The 21,109-nt window shown below is 44.3% G+C and overlaps 1 protein-coding gene across 3 annotated transcripts; it reads left to right on the top strand.

The window, feature by feature from the left end:
• Positions 1 to 8,048: 8,048 nt before the first annotated feature.
• klhl14 (kelch-like family member 14) lies at positions 8,049 to 19,969 on the top strand. Of its 3 annotated transcripts, none has more exons than XM_088311076.1 (9): positions 8,049 to 8,426; positions 9,044 to 9,947; positions 11,168 to 11,289; positions 16,044 to 16,133; positions 16,413 to 16,491; positions 16,708 to 16,898; positions 17,009 to 17,167; positions 18,332 to 18,489; positions 18,562 to 19,969. In XM_088311076.1, the coding sequence occupies exons 2-9, from the start codon at positions 9,067 to 9,069 to the stop codon at positions 18,700 to 18,702; spliced, it is 1,821 nt and encodes a 606-aa protein (XP_088167202.1). In that variant the 5' UTR covers positions 8,049 to 8,426; positions 9,044 to 9,066; the 3' UTR covers positions 18,703 to 19,969. The 3 variants fall into 3 exon arrangements, with proteins under 3 accessions (XP_088167202.1, XP_088167203.1, XP_088167201.1); XM_088311077.1 differs by lacking the exon at positions 8,049 to 8,426 and having other exon boundaries at positions 8,498 to 9,468; positions 9,541 to 9,947; XM_088311075.1 differs by lacking the exon at positions 8,049 to 8,426 and having other exon boundaries at positions 8,498 to 9,947.
• Positions 19,970 to 21,109: the final 1,140 nt, after the last annotated feature.

A 21,109-nucleotide genomic window follows, 5' to 3' on the forward strand; every position in this document is an offset into this window, starting at 1 on the left:
GTTGATATTTTCCAGGCTTTGAGCTGACATATTTTTGACAGTGATGGGCAGTCAAGGCCTTCTCTGCTGACCTAACATAATCAAGAAAAAAAATTAATTCTTCATATTGATGTCATATTATATCCTTGTGTTAGAGTTTTTATCCAATCAGAATCCAGGCAGATTTTATGATACCAGTTGCACACACTATGTAGTGATACAAAATAACGTTTAAAAAGAATTCTGAATTTTAGGACATAAGCTGATTCCTTCAAATAAAGAAGTCCAGTTATAAACTTTTTTTTTTTAATGTTGTTACTCACTTCCAATCAAAACGTGCCGCATGTGGGCACTATCCCTTAACAACGTAAACACAAAACAAATGCGGTACTCCCGTCATTCTAGGCCGAGTAATTCTGCGTTTCCGCAAAGTTTAGCTAAGTAAATAATCTGTCAACGCTTTGAATTGTGAATTCTCTCAAGTGATTCTTTAACGTGCAGAAAACACGGCAAACTAATTCATCAGGATAACAATACAACGTTCCTTCTGCTTTCACACTCGTCTGATTTTCCCAGATATTTATCTTAGCTCCATAATAATTTGTGAAAGTCTCTGACATTTGTGGCTAGCTAGCATGATAATAAATCCGTGGCTCGGAACATTTCTTAGTTAATTAGAGTCAATCAATCCAAACTTTGCTCACTTACCGGTGTGAAACCGGAGCATAATGAGCAGAAATCAGCATGGTGATTGGAAAACACAAATTACAGCTGTTAAAGAGAAACTCATCCACTTTTCTTGCCGTCGACGCCGGTGCCTGCTGTGAGGTTTTAAAATTAGCATGGCATTCCTTTAATGGATGCTGGGGGAATGTGCTCCTCTATAATTAAAAAACCTGTAATACACTCGCCGGCCGAAATGGGACTGGCGGCAATTCCCTTAAGGGACGTGTTGGTCCCTTTCAAGCAAACGCCCCAAAAAAAAAAAAAAAAAAATGAAATCAAATTATGTGAAACATGTTAGTTAGACAATAATAACATACAGAGGCATCCTCAATAAATTAGACATTTAAATTGATTCAAATTTAATCGGAGTTCAATTCAAGTTGGTGAAAGTTGCATCTGGAATTGTGTGAAATATTTCATGGATTTCTTAAAGAGTAGCTTACACCAGTAAATAGTGGGGCGGGGTCCCTGGGGGGGGGGGGGGGGGCGGTGCGATGAGGGAGGGATGTGTGACCCTGGGGACATGATTTATTTTTTTTCCCACCATACTACAATAATGTGTAATTGCACATCCACTCCACTAGTTGGCAGTGGCGCTCCCCTTCCTCATTGTGCGCAGCGAGTATTAACTCTTCGGTGTTGGTTTGTATGTTCCTGTCTTTAATGAATGTTTATTTCATCTCAATCTATAGAGTATTTGAGTTGAACTTTTTTTCATTGAACTGCTGAAATAAATGAACTCTTTTATTGTTTAAATTTATTGAGATGCACACGCATGCAGCGGCATATTCAGTCCACATCTGCATAATCAAACACGTTTTACAAGATTAATTTTCATCATTAATAAAAAAACTATTTTAAATAGTATTTCCGGCCCGCTGGGTATTTAGTTTTTTTGTTTTTTGTTTTTATTTCCTTCCTGGTCAACATCATACTGCGAGCTGTGTCGAATTTGTCAACCCCCTCATGTTGCTTAATAAAGTGCCCCAAAAATATTCCAAGCATCTCTTTCCGTGATGCAGTGCAATAATAAACACATTGTTAAACGAATACCTCGCTGACAGCTTTTGTATTGGCTCTTATCCGATTGTGTGAGTATCTAATGAAGTGTCCAGCCAGTGTGTATATGCCCTTTATTACATATATTAGACATAATGTAGATGTGCTTTAGAAGATAATGTGATGAAATAGTGTGAGGTGGGCCGTACTTTGGTGTGCTCGTGACACATGACCTTCCTTGCCCCGATGTGGAACCTGCCAATTTCAAGGTCTTGCTTACGGCGCAGGTCAAGGTGTTTGCATTTTTTTTTTTTTGTCATTTCATCACGACGATAGCATCCTGTGCATTTATCATCTCAGCTAAGAGGGACTGTCACCATGTGACCTGGCTTGCGACGGGCCACCGTGTACAGTATGACATCGCCCCCCAGGTGTCGTTTTTTTTTTCTCTCTCTCGGTGAAGGGAAAGCGTAAGTTGTGCCCAGAGAGAGAAACTTGCCTTTGTATTAATTATTGTAAGCGAATCGAAGGAGTGAAGATAATGCAGGATGCACCGGGTTGGTCCCATTTGTTTCACTTGTCAGTGGACTGAATAATTGCAAAAGCTGACCATGACAGACGCCGGTTTTTCCAAAAGATACGACTCCAATAGTTGCGACACAAATGTACGCTTCAGAAATGAAAAGCTTTGTGATAATTTGCCGGTTTCTTCTTGCCAAAGAAATCTACTGAAGTGAACACCGTGTTTACCGCAGAATATTATTGAAAACTATGGAGAGGATCGAGTAATCCCTCGTTTATCACGGTTAAGAGGGACCAGAACCTCTCACGAAAGGTAAAAAATACAGAGCTTGACTTTCTTTTTTCTTTTTTATTATATTTTTTTATTTTGGGGCGATTTACGCCGCTATTATACAGTTGCGACCCCCTGACAGATTTCCAAATCTTCTAAATATTTGTTTAAAAACAAATTTAACTTTAAAGATGCAGAAGAAATTTCAAGCTGCCAAAAAAAATAATAATGACAGAGAACAACATTGGCCGAAAAAGTCTCGGGCCTACCGGGCATCGCCGCCACAACCAAGATGGCCGTTCCAGCTCTGTGTGTGGTCAACACCAGCCGAGTCATCGACACCATGATTGTGCCGTGAAACGAAACGCCTAGCTGCTTCTTTTTCTTCTTCTTTGTATTTCCAGGAGGTCTTGAAACCTTGATGTGCCATGCTGCCTCCCACAGGTCAGTGCTGGGACTGCAACAGAAAGCGAATTTTGAGAGGACTCTTGCAAATTGTCCATACAAATACAGTTGTGTGTTTCATGCGGTGTATTCTTCATCTCTATTACATCATTTAAGATAAAAGTTCAAATTTGATATTCGTCCCCATTTATTGTAAACATCCACTGGCCACAACATTAGGTACACTCACAATCACAGAAACATTTCTTTCGCTGCCCGAGATTAGAAACGGCCACGCTGAAGGCTTGAGATCTTCATATGAGAAGGACTTTGCAGATACAATGGGGCTCATCTTGCAGTCCTCCCAAGGAAGAACTATCAGTCCTGCTACAACAGCTTCAGCGTCCCCAGGTGACCGCGCCACTGAGCCCGTGCTCGCTCCGTCGCACCCCACTCCACGCCTGCTGCCACCCTGAAGGTAGATGCATCACGCTGGGGGACTGTGCGGCAGACGCAGCACCCCCCCCCCCCCCACCTTACTTCCCACATGCAAGCGCCTCTTCACCCCACCCCAACCCACTGACGGGGTGTCGGTACAGTGCGGACTCTTCCCTCAGGTCAGTCTCTGTCACAGTTGAACCACACAAACGAGAATGCTTTCTTGAATTTGAGAACCGCACGCACACACACATACATGTTCCTGTGTGGGTGAGGTGGGGGGGGCACCGCCTGTTTCTCCCGGCTGCCTGCTGACTCCCTGAGGCGTGTCTGTGGTGGCTACGCCATGTGTGGGGGTTAGAAAACAGCAGGGCTCCCCGAATGCCACATTCTGTATACGCAAAAGTGCTCGTCCTGTTTTTTTTGTTCTTTTTTAATTCCCAATCGGAGAGACGCAATCATGCACTTGACTGCCAGTTCAATAAATACTCGCATAAGTCTGTTCATCAGCCCTCTTTCCTTGCCCAAAATTGAACACAAAGAAAGAAAAGTTGCAACCTTTGACTCCTTTCGCTTTCCTCCTCATTTGTGGAGAAGCGACGAGACTGTTTTGTGAAGCAGCGGCAGCCCATTCGGAAACTCCTGATCATCTGAAATACTCTTTCGTGACCTCGGCTAGCCTCATTTTCACCAACATGTGCTGTATTATTTCGATCGGATAGTCTGTCACATCAACTCTTCAAATGCAGAATGACAGGAGAACCAAAACGGCTGACCTTTTGCTTAAATGGAACTTATAACTTGCTTCAACCACAACTTCTGATTTTCCTCAAATGAAGACCTTGATTAAACTTAGACAAATTACCGTATTTTCCTGACTATAAGCCGCTACTTTTTTTCCTCAATTTTGAACCGTGCGGCTAATACAACTGTGCGGCTTTTCTGTGGATTTTTCTTTCACCAGTAGGGGCGCTCTAGAGTTCAGAAAATATACTAAATAAATCTTTGGGGGGGGGGGCGTGATGTTAGGCTGCTGCGGCTTATATAAAGTTGTGCCTTATAGTCCAGAAGAAACGGTAGACTTTATCGTGCCCCCTCGCACCCCCAGGAGGGCCCGCCCCACTATTTGAAGAGCACTGGAATACATATTGCTACAGAATATTATTAAATATTTAGCAAGCTTTATTCATATATTGTGATGACATCTAAGTGAAGTCTTATTTTTGGCTAGCTGACCATAATTACTTTCGAGTCTTGTCTGTTTTTATTGCACATTTAGTTTCCTAGTGAACTACCGAGAGCTGTTTCTAATACTTTGGGTGCCTTTTAGAATCATGCAAAAAAACGCATAATGCAAATCGTGTGAAATGAAAACCACTTTAACAGAAATGATCATACATTTTTAATGGTTGGCTCAGTTCTTGTATTGGATCTTGTGTAATTGTGCCCGTGTACTTGTACAAAAATAATTGACGGACAATACGCGTATTAATTCATAGAATTCAATAGCAAAACCCCAGATAGTTAACAAAATATAAATCTTTATTTTTTTTCCTTCCAAACAAGATGATATCAGCCTCTCCATGATATTAATATGATATGTTCTGTGATCTGTAAACAGCTGGTTATCTTGCTTTTCCACGATAAGAGAAAGTGCTGAGGATTTACGCTCGCTGAGCACATTTGGGCTGAATCTTTCACACGTCACAAATTGCAGATGGGAAGCAGTGATCTTGAACAGCCGATCACATTTCCGTGACCATCTGACACCTTCCATTTAGGAAAATAATACTTTCTATCTTAGCATAACCCCCCCACCCCACCATACGCACCCCCCCCCCCCCAACCTCACCCACCATTTTCTCTCTGCAGAAGCTAGCAAACGGAAATATGGATGAAAGACTTTGCTATGCACAACTTTGGATTTTTTTTTCTTCCCTTTTTGTTTCGGTGCACTGATGGGAGAAAATGTTCAGCCTTTGTGTTAATGGAACAAAACACGACTGACCTTATGATGTGAGCACACGCAGAGTCGAAAACAGCCTAGCCTTGCGATACCGCCAACAATCTTGTTTATTTTCGCTGTTAAAAGCTCAAATTAAAAAAATAAATAAATAAATATGTCGAACCGTGACCTCACGTCTAACTGTCTTCCTGCCGTTGGCATCATCTCTAATGGCTTCCTGGGATCGGCGTGGAGGTGGACCTGATCTGATCTGTGTAATTTGACACCTAAATAGGAGTCGGGTTAACCGGCACAGAGAGTTGTAAATCACTGTAGTGTGATTCTTTGTCTCAACGGGTTTAATTAGTCTTGAAATTCTTCTCTTATCTGATGACCCCCCCCCCCCATCACCACCAGTACCACCCCTCACCCGCCCCCCCCTTACCACCACCACCTCCTCCTCCTCCTGCACACTGCAACCATAAACGCTCAGCAATCTGAAGACCAGCGGCCTCGGGAGACCGAGCTGCTGCAAAGAGCCGAAAGAGTTTGGAAATGGTCATTTTATTGTGTTGGAATGGCTCGCTGGAGACTCGGGTAATTTAGTGCTAACTGAGCGCTTGTAAAGATAACAGTATGTGACTCCCAAGTGCAACACGGCCGACTACTGTAGCACGGCCACGCGTCCTCGCAACTACGACTTCAACTGTACTAAACGCCAACTAGGCATGTTCAAAAGCACATTTCTATTTTCTGTCACTCAAAACGTTTCACCTGGATCAAAACATCGTACATGTGCTAGTTAGTGCATGTCCATAGCACCATGTTCTGTTTCATAGTACGTGAACATTTATCCCGATCTGTCATTCCGTATAACTTTTGAGGTATCTGTCACTGCCGGTCCCAAGGGAGCCCCACGTGGAAGTTTTTTTTTTTTTTTTTGCTCTAATTGAGCTCTTTATTTAATTGACAGTTCATTATGTCCTCATAAGTCATTCTTGACCATTTTTTTTTAAACCATCTTTACCCATCCGTTGCCATAAATTCGACAAACTTTAATTCAATCTGCCAACCGTGCTGGTCTCTCTGTCAGTGTACGAGTTTGAGGGTACAACTTCCGTTTCTTTTTTTAACAACTGGAGCCAGAAATGGGTCGTTAATGTGTGTGTGTGTGTGTGTGTGTTTCCCCAGTGGAAAGGGCCCTTGGGACAGGTGATAGTTGAGTGATCGACCCCAGAGATTGGTGAAACACTGGGACGATTGTACCGGGCGTGTAAGGGACACGTGCACCAGACTGAAAGGAGGTGCTAATGTGATGACGCGTGCTTTCGTTCCAGTGATCTGGATAACAAACCCGAGCTCTAATGTGTCACGGGTTCGTGTTCACACATACAGAGAAAGGGGCGTGTGCGCTGTTGTGGGCGTGAACACAGCTGACTTCTTTAGTCTTTACGAACTGCATTTAAAAGGGATTGCAAGTTGATAATGTCAAGTTGTCCCGAGTTGTCACAGATCCCCACTGTGAAGAGGTCACTTGGAGACCGCCTTCCACCCCGATCGTTCATGTCCGTACAGCCCAAGGGGGTGTTTCAGAAAATGTAATAATCCGGCCTTCCAGCGCGGCTTTTCTCCGGATACTCCGCTGTTCAATTAATGTGTGTCGAATCGACCAGAGTCTTGCGACAGTTCACGACTGCGAGACGGACTCCGAAAATGGTGAAAGCACCAGGATTGGTGTGTGGCACCTCTTTTGGTGGACTAAGGTTCAAATCCAGGTTGTTGTTCCTATTTCTCATTATTTGGTGATAATTGGCGTCAAGTGGGAGGGCTCGACCTGATTTGGGTCAGGCACACCGAAATGGGTCCGCTGCCTCTGTCATCATGGCCCGTCAAAAGTATTTCTCCCGACTCGACGCTGGTTGAAATCCAGGTTGATTTATTCCTAGTTACGTGACAAATGTCGTCCGGTGGGATGCTTCGCCATATTTTGTGTTCAAAGAATTTCCATGACTTGAACGTACGATGTGGCTCATACATTGTTGCTGCAGTTAAAAAAAAATGCATGATGCAAAATGAAATGTGACACATTTGTGTTTAAAAGTTGTCTTTGTCGCCTATTTGTGCATATTCGCATCACACAAGAACTCAGGTTCACTCCTCTGATTACGTGTCCGGATGTGAGTATCAAAATGTCCTGTGGATGAAAGTACATCTGTTTTTTTGCTTTTATTGTCCTGTCCTTGCGTGCATAAAAACATTATGAACATAGAGTGGACATGGAATTTATGATGCATATGCACAAGTTGTATGGAGCACCTTGCTTTTTGAAGGACTAGCTGCAGGGGGGAGGGGGGGGTGGAGATGAGGGGTTATTTTGCCGATGGAGATTAAGGCAGGGGCTTTTTGTCATTTGTGCGAGACAAGCCATTCATCCATCCAGTTCACAGCCAAAAAAAGGCTGGTCCCAGAAATTAGCAGTTTCAGCTCAGCAGCAAAGTCGCCGGGCTGTGAAGGCAGAGAGAAATTGACTAATTAGCAATGCGCACTAAAACTTGACGGTTTCTCTCCATAACAGCGAGGGGTGGAAAAAAAAACCGAGAGACTCGCCTTTTTCTCCCCCCTTTTTCCCCTCTTTCCTTTCTTCCATAGATGTTTGAAATCGCAGTCATTTACGCTCGACAGTTTTTACAATAGCCTTGAGCCATAATTTTGCGAGTCTCTCCAGCATCCATACCCCTGCATGGTCTCTCTCCACCGGCCATGCACGACCGTTTCTCTCCCCAACCGTGGATTTCCTATTACTCTCGTTACGACTCACTGAGCCCCAGGCCCAAGGATAATGATGTGTTGTTTCTTGGTAGCATAATTTGTCACACGTATATTTCTTCTTCTTCTTCTTCTTCTCCTCTTGCAGAAAGCACGGCTCCCTTCTCACACACTCGCACACTTCTGGTTAATTCCGAGGAAACAAATGATCAACAAATAACGCCAATTTGGGACTTTTCCGGGGGGGTTGGACTCGCTTTTCTTGGAGAGAAAAAAAAAAGGAGAACAAAAAGAAGGGATTCTAAAGTGAGCTTTCTGGGGGACCCCCTTCCGAAGATTACTTACTTTGATTTTTTTTTCTTCCCCGGAGTGTGTGCGGTGGTGAGTGTGTGTCAGGTAAGTTGTGGCTGCTCTCATCATTTAGTTGTCAGAGGCGCGCGTAAGTTTACGCGCGCACAAATGGCGTTTTGTCGCGGCGCGGACGCAAACAAAAGGCGCGCGCGTGGCCGGGAACTTTTAGTCGTATTCTTATTGTCGTGGACGAGAAGCTTGAGTGTTTTTTTTTTTCAATATATATTTTGGGGGTGGGGGTGTCAGGCTGCGTTAGAAATGCGCGCGCCGTGTGGTGTTTTGCCGGAGGGGCTTCGCGGCTGTCGGAGGACAGGACGAGTGGGCTTCCACGCTGCATGCTCGCCCTAGCGAGGATCTCGCCGCTGCGAATCCGCCGAGTGGAGCCTCGTCGCGGGCGAAAGCTCCGCAGCATCACGCTCGTTCTTTTGCTTCCCCCTCAAAACGTCAGCCTGGGCTTTAACCTACACACGAATAGGTGTGCTGTTGCACGATGGGAAGTAAAGGACAAGAAGTTGAAGACGATCCACGTGGGATGTAAATTCTCTGTCAACCTGGATCGATAACTTATCCACGAGATTGTTTTTCTTTTTGTGCCTAGACTGAGCCTCCATGTGTTGTGCTGCTGTAAGGTAAATGGCTTGCATGGTTTATGTGTTGCCCAGGTGGCGTCCACAGTCCGGAAGCCATGTCCAGATCGGGTGACCGAACGTCCACCTTTGACCCGGCGCACAGTGACACGCTGCTGCACGGGCTCAACCTTTTGTGGAGGAAGCAGCTCTTCTGCGATGTGACTCTCACCGCCCAAGGGCAGCAATTCCACTGCCACAAAGCGGTGCTGGCGTCCTGCTCCCAGTATTTCAGGTCGCTCTTTTCCTCCCACAACGCCATCAGCAACAACGAGTGCGGCAAGGGGGACCAGGGCAGCGGCGGCACCCCCTCGTCCTCGCCCGACGACAAGCTCGTGACCCCCAGTGCCAGGCCCATCAATAACCTGGTTCTGCAGGGTTGCTCCTCGATTGGACTGCGACTTGTGCTGGAGTACCTGTACACCGCCAACGTGACGCTTTCCCTGGACACGGTGGAAGAGGTGCTGTCGGTCAGCAAGATTCTCAACATCCCCCAGATAACCAAGCTGAGCGTGCAGTTTCTCAACGACCAGATATCGGTGCAGAACTACAAGCAGATCTGCAAGATCGCTGCCCTCCACGGACTGGACGAGACCAAGAAGCTGGCCAACAAGTACCTGGTGGAGGACGTGCTGCTGCTTAACTTCGAGGAGATGTGCGCCATGCTGGACGCGCTGCCGCCACCGGTGGAGTCGGAGCTGGCGCTCTTCCAGATGTCGGTGCTGTGGCTGGAGCACGACCGCGAGACCCGCATGCACTACGCGCCGGACCTCATGAAGCGACTGCGCTTCGCTCTCATCCCGGCTCCGGAGCTGGTGGAGAGGGTGCAGTCGGTGGACTTCATGAGGAGTGACCCCGTGTGTCAGAAGCTGCTGCTGGACGCCATGAACTACCACCTGATGCCCTTTCGGCAGCACTGCAAGCAGACCACCGCCAGCAGGTAAGACGACAATCATCAGGTACCACTTTTGTCTTCTACATGTCAACAAGTTGTGGTCTGCGGTTTCCAGCATGTGGGGGAGTCGGTCGCTTAGCTTATGTGATGACATCAGGGATCAATTCACTTTCCATTCTCATCCAAATTCCAGACTTACTTGTGATTGCTAAAATATTTATTAATATTCGGATCATGTTCCGGGGCTTCTTGTAACAGTACCTCTGCGGTTGTTTTGAAAGTCACATAGCGGGCCGGACTTAATCCACCACGGGCCACGTACAGCCCATGAGCCTTGGGTTGAACACCAGTGTGTTGCAGTGAAGCTTACCTGCGTTTTATCATTGACCAAATAAGATGCAAAAGAGGTTGCATGTTTGATTTCTTGCTTCTAAATCAATTTTGACGTGAATATATGAAATTGGTTTCCATTCCAACATTTAGGCGAGTCCAAAACAAGTTGTTACCTTCTATTAAGGAGCCGAACGTAAACACGTTTTGTCAAGAAGGTCATTCGATCACAGTGATGTTATCGGCCTTCTAAGTGTTTTGAGCGCAGAAATCTGTGTGGCATATTTTTATTTCCACACACATGGGCCGAAATGAAAACGGCAAGCGTCATAATTAGTTTCACGTGCCACCGTGTCTCTCCTCTCAATTAATCACCATTATCTACGTCCGGGGGCTCATTTGCATACGAATAACCCCTAAAACACATCCAAGTGGGCCAGTAGCCCGAGAGACGCTTGTGATGTTGCCATGCAGAAAAAAAAAAAGAAGAAAATATGAAAAAAGAAATGCGCTGTATGTGTCTGAGTACGGCGTGATATAATTATTGATTGATTGGCGGAATTGCGTTGGAGCCATTTAGGAGCCCGCCAATCCTCCTAAACGTAGAGTATAAAGCGCGCCGACGCGGAGGGGTGAACGTCTCCCAAAACGGCCGGGCAACGTCACATGAATCATCAACAGCCAATGAGATGGAGACATTGTCTGGGCCGGGTTATGTCGTTCAATTGCCTTTTTGGCCCCCGGCGTGGCCCCCTGCAGGACCGTCCTCGCTTCACAGCTAATTAGAAGCATACATTTTCCCCGTGTAATAACCATTCAATAACACCGCCCCGTGAAAATGCTGTTCATCGTGAGAAATGTCTTCTCGCGGAGCTGGATGGAAACTGTGCACTTGTTTTTTTTTTTGCTGAATTTATTTCCTGTTGTGTTTACAGAATCCGCTCCAATAAGAGAATGCTGTTACTGGTGGGGGGTTTGCCCCCCGGACCCGATCGCCTCCCCAGCAATTTGGTCCAGTACTATGACGATGAAAAAAAAACATGGAAGATCCTCACAAGTGAGTTGAAAGATTTTATTTGAGTTTTTTTTTTTTCCTCCAGCTTTCTCCTGTTCGGGGATTTTTACGGTCGTTCCTGTGGATGACTTTAACGCGGGTTAATTTGAGCGAAGGAGTTCCCTAAATCCTTCAGGTAATAATATATCACTATCACTTTTTAATATAAGTTTCTAATCAGAGCGTGACTTCACGCCAGTGCGGAGCGTCACGCCTGGTTCGCCTTGTTTTTGCTGAAATATGCTGCCGAGATGCATGATGAGATTCACTTGAATCTAATGATCTGCTGTGGCAGAGATTGAACGCGGGCGCTGAGTGATATCTTTGCCGAGTGGCTTTCAAATTCATCCTGATTATTCAACACCGCTGATCAATACTGGCTGAATTGCTCTAATTATTTACCTAAACGCAATTTAAAACGTCGTCTGTGGCCTTAGACTCCTAACTACAAAACGAATACTTAGGAGGCAGGTCTGTTGCTATTATTTCAGACCAGGGGTGGGCAAACTTACCAGGAGCAGATTGGAGAAAAAAACATACATTTAATATGAATTGAAAATGAACAAAAAGCATCACAACAGAAAATTAAAAAAAAAAAATCATTAACACGGTTTATTCATTTCATTTTTTTCAAGTGTGTCGGGCCGGATTTAAACATTTAACGGGCAGCATGTGGCCCCCGGGCCGTAGTTTGCCCACGCCTGTTTTAGACAATCTGTTATTAACACGATCTTGAAATAAAGTGAGTGACGACGGATTAATAAATCATTTGCAGTTATGTCGATAGAAGCGAGTGAGGTGAAAAGGAATGCGTTACACACGCACTGTTGAGTTACTCGCAACCAGTTTGTTATCTCACAAACTCAAGAGGAATGTGATGTCCGCCATGGAAAGTTGAGCTACATTCACGCTAGAGCTGGGTTTGAAAAAAAAAATCGATATATCGTTTTGAATGGATTTTCATAGCCCGATATCAATTCATAAATCCATATTTCGATACTTTTAATCACGTCTTTGACTCTAGGCTTCACGCGAGATCTTGACATGAAAGTAGCACATCAAAACAAAATGGCGGAAGCAGTGAAGTCAGCGAAGTCAAACTGCGCCACGTTCCCTCCCTCTCGCCCATCCTCGACCTTTTCCAGACTCAGCCTTCTATTTGCTCTCATATTGCAAAGGTCAATCTGGAGATAATGGGAATATTTTTCTATTCTCTCCTATTGAGCTTTTATTTGTTGTTGATCATTTCTCAGCGTTAGCAGATAGCTTCTTTTTTTTTGTCTGTTTGGCTCAATTCAGAGCTACAAAATTATTTTTTTCCCCGTTGTCATCTTTTAACTCTTTCACGACCATTGATGGATATAGAAGACAAAAAAATCGTTATCGTTATCGTATTCTTCTTTTTTTTTTTAGGGCTCACATTTGTCCACATTCATCTGTTTGCACTCAACGTGCACATGCTCAGTCTTCACAGTCATTTGCTCATTACCCTCAACCCTCACGGGTATAAGCGGCAACTCGCAAAAAAAAAGGTCAGTGGGGATTTCCATCAGTCACAACTAAAAAAAGTTAACACTCAAATGGTCCGTGGCCTTGCGGAAGGACAAAACTGCACAATCATCCCCTGAACACATCAGCGAGCGTCTGATGTGGCCTGCGCACACAATGGACGCGAAAGAGCGGGAGATTATTAACATTCAATCATAACTTTCCAATGAGGCGAAACCTGAGAGGGACAGCCTTTGATTAAGACATTCATCAAGATAATTTGGGAAGATTCTTGATTCTCTCCTCCTCTTGTTGTGTCATCGCGACTCGCTCGCCGTTGATCCCAGTGTGAAGTTTGCCATCTAGTGTACCAACAGGAGCGTGAACAAAGACCGCTAATCACATACTTTGCAATAAAAAATTTGAAATAAAAAAGACACTCCACCCTAGTGCGTGAATGGATGGCGTTTAAAAAAAAAAAAAGGAAACAAAAGAGAGAGCAAGCGCATTAGACGTGAATTCCGTCAAGCGTGGCTGGCCTCCATGCAGAGGTTTCTGACTCCCTCTAGTGAGATCCTGCAGGAAGGTCTCAGAGCGAGAGATCAACTTCATCCACTTTTATTTTACAATAAGGTCCAACACGAGGGAGAGCTAAAAAGCCAATGGCATGTTTTATGCTTTCCATCATCTCCAGTATGACGCTTCGCGGGATGGGTTGCTAGATGTGGACGAGGTCCTTCGGTAGCCTTCGCGTCTGCTGATGACGTCACGCGTTCTGATATATTTCTGTATTATATTTCTTTGACACCATGTTGTCACCCCTGTTTGTTACATTTGAATGCTCTTATAGTTACTCAGTAATAGGAATAAAAATAATAATAATAAAGTAGTACATTTACAGCTACTTTTGCGAGGCTCATCCTTTTTTTCTTTTAGTGTCCCCGGCGTACCTGTCGAAAACATCACGTCAATCCTACGTTGCTTTGGGAATCAGACTGGTTAAGGGTCGTAGGGAAAATATGGAAATGTTTTAAGACATATTTCACACTCTATACAGACATTTGTGGCCCGAGTGAACCACTTAATGGTTGCAAGTTCGGCAGGAGAAACGTAAACGTTCCACTGCTGTGCGGCAGCGGCTTCTCGGGGCATAGGCGGAAGTGACGTAAAACTGACGCGCCAACGTGGCGGTTACGCGGTTATTTTGTTTTATTTTAGTATTTAGCGAATCCAAATATGCAAATGGGACAGCCGGGGGTAAAAACAAACACAGAGGCAAAGTAATACGTTAAGCGTGACGTCATTAGCAATAGCGCAGCCTCCGAAGGACCCCGTCCACATCTAGCAACCCGTCCCTATCTAGTACCGACACCGGCCCCCGGTGTTCGAGGCACCTGTAGCGGCGGGACAAACGTCGCGTTTCCTCCGACTGTACTCTCCGCTGAGCCTCCTCCTAGCCCCGCCCCCTTCCACGACTACAAGATGATTTCGAGTCACTCGACATGAAATAAAAAGCCGCCCATGCGTGGCCGATATACTGCTGACTGAACGATAATGTAAATATCATGTTAGGGAGTTTGGCAGTCATATGGCACGTGTCATTGAGGTGCGCTGGAGGCAACCGACATAATCCCCCCCTTTTTCGAGATGAAGCTGTGTTTAGCGTATGTGCTATAAAGTGCCTCGCTCGCTCTCGTCGAGGAGCGGCACATGTCAGGCAGGGCCGAGTGAGATTGCAGCGAGAGGGGATGAGATTCAAGGCTGTCTAATTCTGCAGCAACTGTGATCCATCAGGCGGCGGTGGAAATGACTGATGGAGACAGACAGGTGGGCCTTAACATTCCACTGATTTGTGCTCCGGCAGAAGCCGCCACCCGCACCCCCGCCACCTCACCCAAGATTTATTGAGCGAACACGATCATGTTCATTACGACTGTCACCCGAGACCATTTCTCCACATCTCAATGGGGGTCACTGCAACAAAAGAAGATGGAGGACAGGGAGGGAGCGCAAAAGCAGGTGAATCCCATCACGAGTGATTTTTTTCCCAAGATAACAAGGATAGGTCACCAACTCCTTCTTTCGCAACTTCGTCTGGGAAGTGTTTCAAGTGTCCGTGTATGAATTGTTGTCCAATTATGAGGTGAGGGTTGTGATATGGTTGACTCGAATTTTCCACAAAATGTTTCCGCTCTGTTGAAAGCATAAAAGTCATCTAAAATGAATTCTTAAGTAGGCACTTTTTTTTAGCTACTTTGTTAAACGCATTGAGCAGACTCACGCAGGAGCTCTTGTCAGCCACTGCTCACGCGCAGAAATTCACGTGCAAACTTGCTGATTAACTAACTCATCTGTCCTCGATTTTGTCGATTAATCGATGAATCCGATTTCTTTCTTTTTCTTTTTTTTCATTTCTTTATTCATTTATTGTCTTCCAAAGTAAAAGCAAATGTTTGCTAAATGTTTTCATTTTTATTTCACAGAGATAATAATTCTGCTTTCATGGAAGACGACATAAATCTGAGAACGTGATATTATTATATACTGTTGAGGCTGGAATTCTAAATATTGGGACAGTTTTAAATTAAACAAGTTCTCTCAAAGATTGATTGAACAGCAAAATAAATATTGATTTTATAAATTAATCGATCTACTGACGTCACGTACCGCTGCCCCATAAAGTGTATGGGATTTGATTTTGACAAATTTCAACATGTTTTCATAAACAGTAAGATATGTGTTTCTCATGGATTTAGCTTTACGCTTTGAAAATCTTCCGGGCGGGGCCAGCGGGACAGTGAAACCACGAAGAAGGCAACATTTCCGCATCTTTTTTTTAGATCTTTTCTGTTTGTTTTTACCAAAGTAAAATTTGACTCTTTTATTATTTATAGGGTAACTTTTTTTCCATGTTTCCCGATACACTTTAAACGCTCTTATCCAACATTATAATCTGTAAAATGTTTTGTACTTTTTTTACAATTTTCTTTTGTGTGCTCAAATACCTTAATGGTGTTGTTTAAAAAGTGTTTTTTAAACGTTTTTAGTGATTCGTGTGTGCTTTTTTTCAAAATGTGAACAGCCTTTCTGCACGTGGCAGATTTTGGATTCTTGTGAAAATAAATGCGTGTCGTTTTCGACAGTTGGAATTCTGTCGGCGGACCGCTAAAACTCCCTCGCAAGCGTCGTTTGTGGTTGTTTTGGGTCTCCGCTCCCGACCACGACCGAAGTTCACTGCTCAATTTCTCTCTTGTTTGTGTGTCGCGCAGTAATGCCTTACAACAGTGCCCATCACTGCGTTGTGGAGGTGGAGAACTTTCTGCTGCTCCTCGGCGGAGAGGACCAATGGAACCCCAACGGTAACGCCGATGCACCTCACTCTCCATTTGCGTCTTATTTATTTATTTTTTTAAATCACTAAACCAGGAGTGCTTTGTACCCCTGCACTCGCTACTCGTTGAGAAGCCAATTTTAAGCCAGATGAGCGCAGAGTGGACAAACAACACCCACCAGTCACACTTGTCATTATTCGACGCCGAGTAGTAGCGGTGAAATATTTGAAGTGTCAAGTTGCTTTATTGTGAAATTGTGGCTGTCAAATCCAAATTGTCAACATTCTATCATGTCATTTTGTCCAGGAAAGCACAGCACAAATTTTGTAAGTCGCTATGATCCCAGATTCAACAGTTGGATTCAACTTCCCCCGATGCAGGAAAGGTGAGGACGCTTTCAGGACCATTTGCGGAAAGATGAAATTGCAACAACATTGCAATTCAATATTGATCGGTTTTCCAAAATGATGCCAAGAAATCAATTGAGGATATTCCATTTAATTGAAGTATTTCTGCAATTTTTTTTTTTTACTTTCTATACTGACGACTTCTTTCGCATCTCCGCTCGTTGACATGTGACGGTTGGTCTCTCGGCCTTCAGGCGAGCCAGCTTCTTCGCCTGCCGCCTGGACAAGCACCTGTACGTGATCGGCGGCCGCAACGAGACGGGCTACCTCTCCAGCGTGGAGTCGTACAACCTGGACACCAACGAGTGGAACTACGCGTCGTCCCTGCCGCAGCCTCTGGCCGCCCACGCCGGCGCGGTGCACAACGGCAAGATCTACATTTCAGGTCAGTCGCCACAAAAATCACAACTCAAATAAAGTAGAGATGATCTACCAAAGTATTTGTATCACTTCTCCTACATAATGTCAATGAAAACTTTCTTTTTCCTTCTCTAGGCGGGGTCCACAACGGCGAGTACGTTTCGTGGCTGTACTGCTACGACCCGCTCATGGACGTGTGGGCTCGCAAACAGGACATGAACACGAAGCGCGCCATTCACACGCTGGCCGGAATGAACGATCGCTTATACGCCATCGGGGGCAACCACTTGAAAGGTAAACGCCCCAGCGTGTCGGGAAACCATCGCGAGATCCGTTGATTGTTTTTCGCCGTTTCTCGTCTTTCTCTTTTCTTTCGCGATGCAACGCCACGTCGCCGTTTAGCTCGTTGCTGCCGATGGCATCACGTCGTGAGGCGCTTCTTTCTTGAATGTTTCCCTCCTTGTCCGCATGACTTTTCAAGATGGGGAAGTGAAACTGTACCTCCAGTTTTTTTACATTTTTGGCTTCCAACCCTGATTGAAAACCTGACCTTCAGTTTGAATCATGAACCCCTTGTTTAAATTTCCTTGCAAAAGATTGAAATCCAAATTTAAAATCCTAATAAATGGATTAAAAGCCTTACCCCGAATTGGAAATCAAAGCTTGTCTTGAACCCCTCATTTAATACCCTACCTCCCGTTGAAGCAGGAATTTGAAACCCTACTCAACTCTTCATTATCCAAAGTGACACTTGAACCCTAGTTTGCGACTTTTTCCCCGTCTTGAAACCCCACCCCATGTTTTAAATCTTAATTTGGACCCTTTAATGAGGCTTTAAACCTTTCCCAAAAGGAAAACTCCACCCATGGAACTTTGAAACACTCATTTGAATCCATTACCTTCTTCGGGTTTCCATTCCTCTGCAATGTCAAAGAACCTTATTGATTTTTTTTCTTTTTTTTCTGGATGATATCCAAGACGAGATATGTGAAGCGGGTCAGATCAGTGCCCGTGAGCCTTTTTTTTTTTTGCAACGCTCTGCCAGGTGCCATTTTTCACGCACACACTCAGACACACAGATTATTTCTCCGTCAAAGCAAGAACATTATCGATTTTGAAACCGAGCGAGAGTCTGCATGTGAAAGAAAGAGATTTTCAAATCGCTCGTGGCGTACGCGACACTCCGCCAGCAAGAAGCAAGAAGCTCACAGATTTCCAAAGACGTCCAACTGTCGCCACGTGGAGGGAAAAATCCAAACACGCTGTCGGGTCGAATTTTTCCACTCATCCCTCTCGCGTTTTCCTTCATAAAGACTGATGTTGCAGTCTTGGCTAGATTCAATCAAATGTATCTTTATAATTTAGTCCTGATTTTGCGGCCGAGTGTAACCCATTTTCTTCTTTTCGACATGCTAAGCCGGACGGGCGAAATAATTGTTTTTCGGCGTCCCTTCTCAGCTTTCTCTCATTTAGACGTCATGTTAGTGGAGTGTTACGACCCCAAAGCCGACCAGTGGAACATCTTGCAGACGCCCATCCTGGAAGGACGCAGCGGGCCGGGCTGCGCCGTCTTGGACGATAGCATCTTCCTCGTGGGCGGCTACAGCTGGAGCATGGTACGGTACCGTAGAACGCAAATAATGAGAGAGAGTGAGAATCTTTGACTTTTTTTTTTCTTTTTTTTCTAGGGTGCGTACAAGTCTTCAACCATCTGCTACAGCCCTGAGAAGGCCACGTGGACCGAGTTGGAAGGCGAGGTGGCGGAACCTTTGGCGGGCCCGGCCTGTTCCACCGTCATCCTGCCCGCGTGCCTCCCCTTCAATAAATGACGACTACTCCAGCCCAGGGACGGCAACCCGAGCGTAAGCAGGCAGCCATTTTATCAGCAACCTCCCACTTCTGCTCAGTTGCGTGGGGGCGTCTAAATGATTTTTTTACAAGTTTGACCGGAGCACTTTGGTTATTCCCCTCTGAAGGTGTCACAAGAGGGGAAGGAAAGCGGCGTGTAAGTCACATATTTAAACGGATCACCTTCATACAAGATGAACTTTGATTTCTTGACACTGTTTTCTTCTATTCTATAGCACGAATTAGCTCAATGCTAGCTTTCGGGTCCGTCCTTTTTACTTGTACACGTCAAATCTGACATCGAACTGAGAAAGAGAGAGCGCCGTCGTTCCGGTGGGATGTTGGATCTCGAGCCTTTTCATGTATAAATAGTCGTCATGACTCACTTTGTTGACACTTGGTCACCTGCCTTTTTTTTTTCTCGCTTTCCTGCCCTCAAAGGGGCGACCATGTTTTTTTTTTTGGGAGATTTCAAGCCACTCTGTAAAAAGCATCATAATGACTTTAAAAGCTACAGCTGACTGAATTGCGAATGGTACCGAAGATTTTTCTCACCTGCTGGTTGATTTAAAAATTTTTTTTTTTTTTATGGGAAATCTCAATCACGACTCCTAATTTGTGATGGGCGTATTGAATGACATATGGGTGGTACAATCAAATTGTAATCGCGCGCCAACGTACTGGAAGCATGTTTGGGTAAATTGAGTGGCGACGGAAAATGAACACGCCACCGACGGGAGTTTTATGGCAAACTACAATCTTCCATAAATAAGGAGGAAGAAGTATTTGAGTCACACTGCGAAGAAAAAAATATGCGTACTATGAGAACAAAGTGATGTTGGTCATGTGTTACGAACTAAAATGTCACTCCAAAATATGCTCACGATGAATCGAATGCGTTACTTTTACCAATCAAGTCATCAGATTACATCACTCTTCATACGTGACAAAACGTGACTCCACATGATCTATTTAATTTATTTTTTTTCCCGGTTTGGATCAAATACTCTTTCCTATATGAGCATACAGCGGACCTTAATGCACTAATAGTGAGCCCGTGAGTTCACTGTAATGTAAAAATGATTTATTGTGTTGTGTTAAACTTAAAAAAAAAAGAAATCTTTCAGTAAAAATGAGTCCAGTCTTGTCTATGTTTCTGAGTTTAAAAAAAAAAAAAACCTGAAAGAAAAGTCGACTCTAGATGTTGAATCCTGTAAAGGTTTGTTGACTTCATTCCTGTACATAATCGCTTGCTGCAGTGAAACATTTTTGGATTTATTCTCAAATCCTGTTTATGTCCTTTGCATTTTAGACGATGGAAATAAACTGACTCTTGATGACTAAACTCTCCAGCCATCCATTTTTCTACGTGGCCTGTCCTCATTAACAGCCAATCACGCGTCACGAACAGATAACGAACCATTCACAATTTGATGGCGGCAAAGTGAAAGTGAAAGTACAGCCCAAATTCACTTCCTCGTGAACTTTCACATTTACTTAGATGCACCCGTAGGCGAATGCTTGTATTGTGGGTGGAGCTAAGCCCTGCCGCTGTGTGCTGATTGGTCGCCGGCAAAGTACGTTGGAAGCATCCCGTTCGGGACGTGAGCTGTTTTCAAGTCTTTTAATCAAAATGTGTCGAGGCAGACGGTTCCAGTCCCGATGCGAAATGCCACTTCATCTGCTCGGGGAATCGCTGCAGTGAACACAGGTGACATTTTAATTAACAGTTCGGGCAATTATAGCACCTTTTTTTTTTTTTTTTTTTAAAGTTGCCAGATTCTACCTCGCTGGTTCTCTTGTGGTCAGGATGCGACAGTAACTAAGAATGCAGACACTCAAATGACATTCATACTTTTTAGTCGTAGAAAATATGCCGAAGATGTAACTTTCAAATAAAATGGATATGAATGCTAGCATTTACAGCGTTTTCTCGGTCAGAGGGCGAAATTGAAAATGACGTAAAAAGTCGACACACCCGTGTAAAATTTTTTTTTTTTAATTATGTAAAAAAAAAAATATATATATAAATATATAAAATTGACAATCCTTTCAAAACATTTCCACTACTGTGCCGTATAACATTTAGAGCATTTTTTTTCCCAGAGTTTAGACTCAGCAGAAATTATTTCACCATTCATGGAAGAAGGGAAAAATATGCTGGTGTCACTTCAAGGTGAGGTGTCAATTTTTTTTCTCAAGTATGTATATCGTGTGATGTCTAAACCAATTCTCATATATTTCGATGCTTCTGTCGCTTTTTGGCTCATTTCTTACTAAAATATTGAGAGATGGTTAAAAAATATTTACTTTGGCCAGCGCTGTCTTGCATCGCACAAGTTGCTGTGGTATGTGGCTTCACTCCACCATCTAGTGGTGAGTGCATGA

Source organism: Idiotropiscis lumnitzeri, chromosome 12 (genome assembly GCF_059441095.1).
Source record: "Idiotropiscis lumnitzeri isolate Australia: NSW breed Sydney's pygmy pipehorse chromosome 12, RoL_Ilum_1.0, whole genome shotgun sequence".
NCBI lineage: Eukaryota > Metazoa > Chordata > Actinopteri > Syngnathiformes > Syngnathidae > Idiotropiscis > Idiotropiscis lumnitzeri.